The following is a 1,831-nucleotide window of genomic DNA, read 5'->3' as shown; positions in this document are numbered from 1 at the left end:
TGGGGGCCCCGCCGCGAGTGGGCAGCCCCGGGGGACGGCGCGAGCGCCCCTCTCCGCGCGGGGAAAGTACCCGGGCCGCGTCCGCCGCCCCGGGAACGGCAGCCGGCGTCCTCGGCGGGGAGACGAGCACTGGACGTGTCATTAGCAGGACAGGCAATGGTTTCAAAGCCCCAGGCCAATGACCATTAGCCGAGGCAGAGCTCGCTCCGTCCCCATCCCCCACCACCTCCACCCACCTCCCTCTCCGCCCCCCCTCCACCCCACCTCGCGAAACTTTTCAACAAGATCCACCTGGACCCGTTCGTCCTCCGCCAGCGAAAATATTGACTGGCCCCTGCACACCGGGGGAGCAGGGGGCTGCACGCTTTATTTTCCTTTCTACAGAAAGGAAAGCAAAAAATAGCTTCTCTCTGTCTCTCCCTGCCCCCCCTCGCCGTACATGTTGTGTCTTAGCTTTTTGCATCGTTTCGTTTTACCTTCCTCATTTAGCAGAAATGATCGCGGATATTTCACACAGAAACGTGTTCCAGATTCTTGGATTCAGGGATCCCTGTAAATTACAGGACTCGAGTTCGGGCTCAGCGAAGTTGCATCCCATCACCCCCCCAAAATAATTGTAAAAAATAAAATAAAATAAGAACATTTCTGAGGGTGAGTGAGCGAGACTAGGTGGAGGAGCCGAAGAAACCTCGCGTCTTGATTTCTCTAATTCACTAGCGACCCGGATCGCAGCAAATAACAGCGTACCGCGAGCGGGGCTCCCGGGGGCTGCGAGCTGGTTCCGGAGGGATCGACCCCATCCCCGGATAAAGGATCTGCAAGTTTTCTGTCATCGCGACCCAGCCGCGCCGTAACTTACCTTCGGAAACGAGCCTCAAACATCCGAGGCCTTCCTCCTCCCTCCTCCGCCGCCCCAGCCTCGCTCTCCACCTTAAACTTATTGACACAACATAATCCCACATTCAGGCAAAACCCTGACACAGCCGCCCTCCTCCTCTCCCCCTCCCCTCCCCTCGCGCCCTCCCCCCGCTCTGCTCCTGACTCTGGGGCTGGGCCGTGACGTCAAACCCAGTGTGGCGCCGGGGAGACGCGCGCAGGGAGGCGTGCGCCGGGCCGGGCCGCTTGGCTCCCGGGCGCCTCTCGCCGGCCTAGGACCTTCTTCCCGCCTTATTCGCACCCCCGCCCCGCCCCCCCCGCGAGCGCGGGCGCCCCACATGGTGGCAGCCCCCGGGCCTGCGCCGGAACGCATCTCTGGCAGCCCGCCCCCTGGCAACATCCGTCACCTGACCCGGCACTACCGGGATCCGCGCTCCGCCCGCCCGCCCGGGCGCCTCTCGCGGTCCGGTCTCGCCCCCGTCCTGTGTGCTCCGCGTCCCTTGACGGAGTCTTCCAGGTCTCCGATAAGATCTTTTAAAAGAGGAAAAGAAAGGAAGAAGAGCGAGGCCATCTCTTCGCTCTGTCCGCCAATCAGAAGCTGAACGTCAGTTTTGAATGAAAATGCCGCTCGGCTTTGCTTCTAGATTTGGGAAACCGGCGATACGAAAAGAAACCGCTGTCCGCAACCGACGCGACATCTGGACAGTGCAAGGCGCGGGCGCGGCCGGCGCGCAGGCCGGGCGCCGGACCAGGTAGGTGGAGACCTCCCGGCCGAGGGCGGGGGCTCGCGCCGGGCCCGGCGCCCCTTCCCCTGCCTGCGACAGGCATGTCGCCGAAATTGCTGGGCTGGGGCGAGAACCGAGTCCGCTTCATCTCGGCAGTTTTTTATTTTCGGTTTTAATTGCAAGGCACAGCTGAGCATCTGAGCTCTCCTTCCTCTTTCTCCTCCTGCGCT

The 1,831-nt window shown here is 62.1% G+C and overlaps 1 protein-coding gene across 1 annotated transcript in view; it reads right to left on the bottom strand.

The window, feature by feature from the left end:
* The window catches only part of LOC102005368 (translation initiation factor IF-2-like), a gene marked incomplete in the record, with an annotated part of 2,048 nt that extends 420 nt beyond the window's left edge, over positions 1–1,628 (bottom strand). The window contains 1 exon segment of the mRNA XM_013523032.1: positions 1,079–1,628. Coding sequence (XP_013378486.1) covers positions 1,079–1,276 — 198 coding nt within the window.
* Between the last annotated feature and the right edge of the window lie 203 nt (positions 1,629–1,831).

The sequence above is a fragment of the Chinchilla lanigera genome, unplaced genomic scaffold (genome assembly GCF_000276665.1).
Source record: "Chinchilla lanigera isolate Chin_1 unplaced genomic scaffold, ChiLan1.0 scaffold00071, whole genome shotgun sequence".
NCBI lineage: Eukaryota > Metazoa > Chordata > Mammalia > Rodentia > Chinchillidae > Chinchilla > Chinchilla lanigera.
Note: the sequence above shows the minus strand (reverse complement) of the source record. Positions and strands in the feature narration are given on the sequence as shown.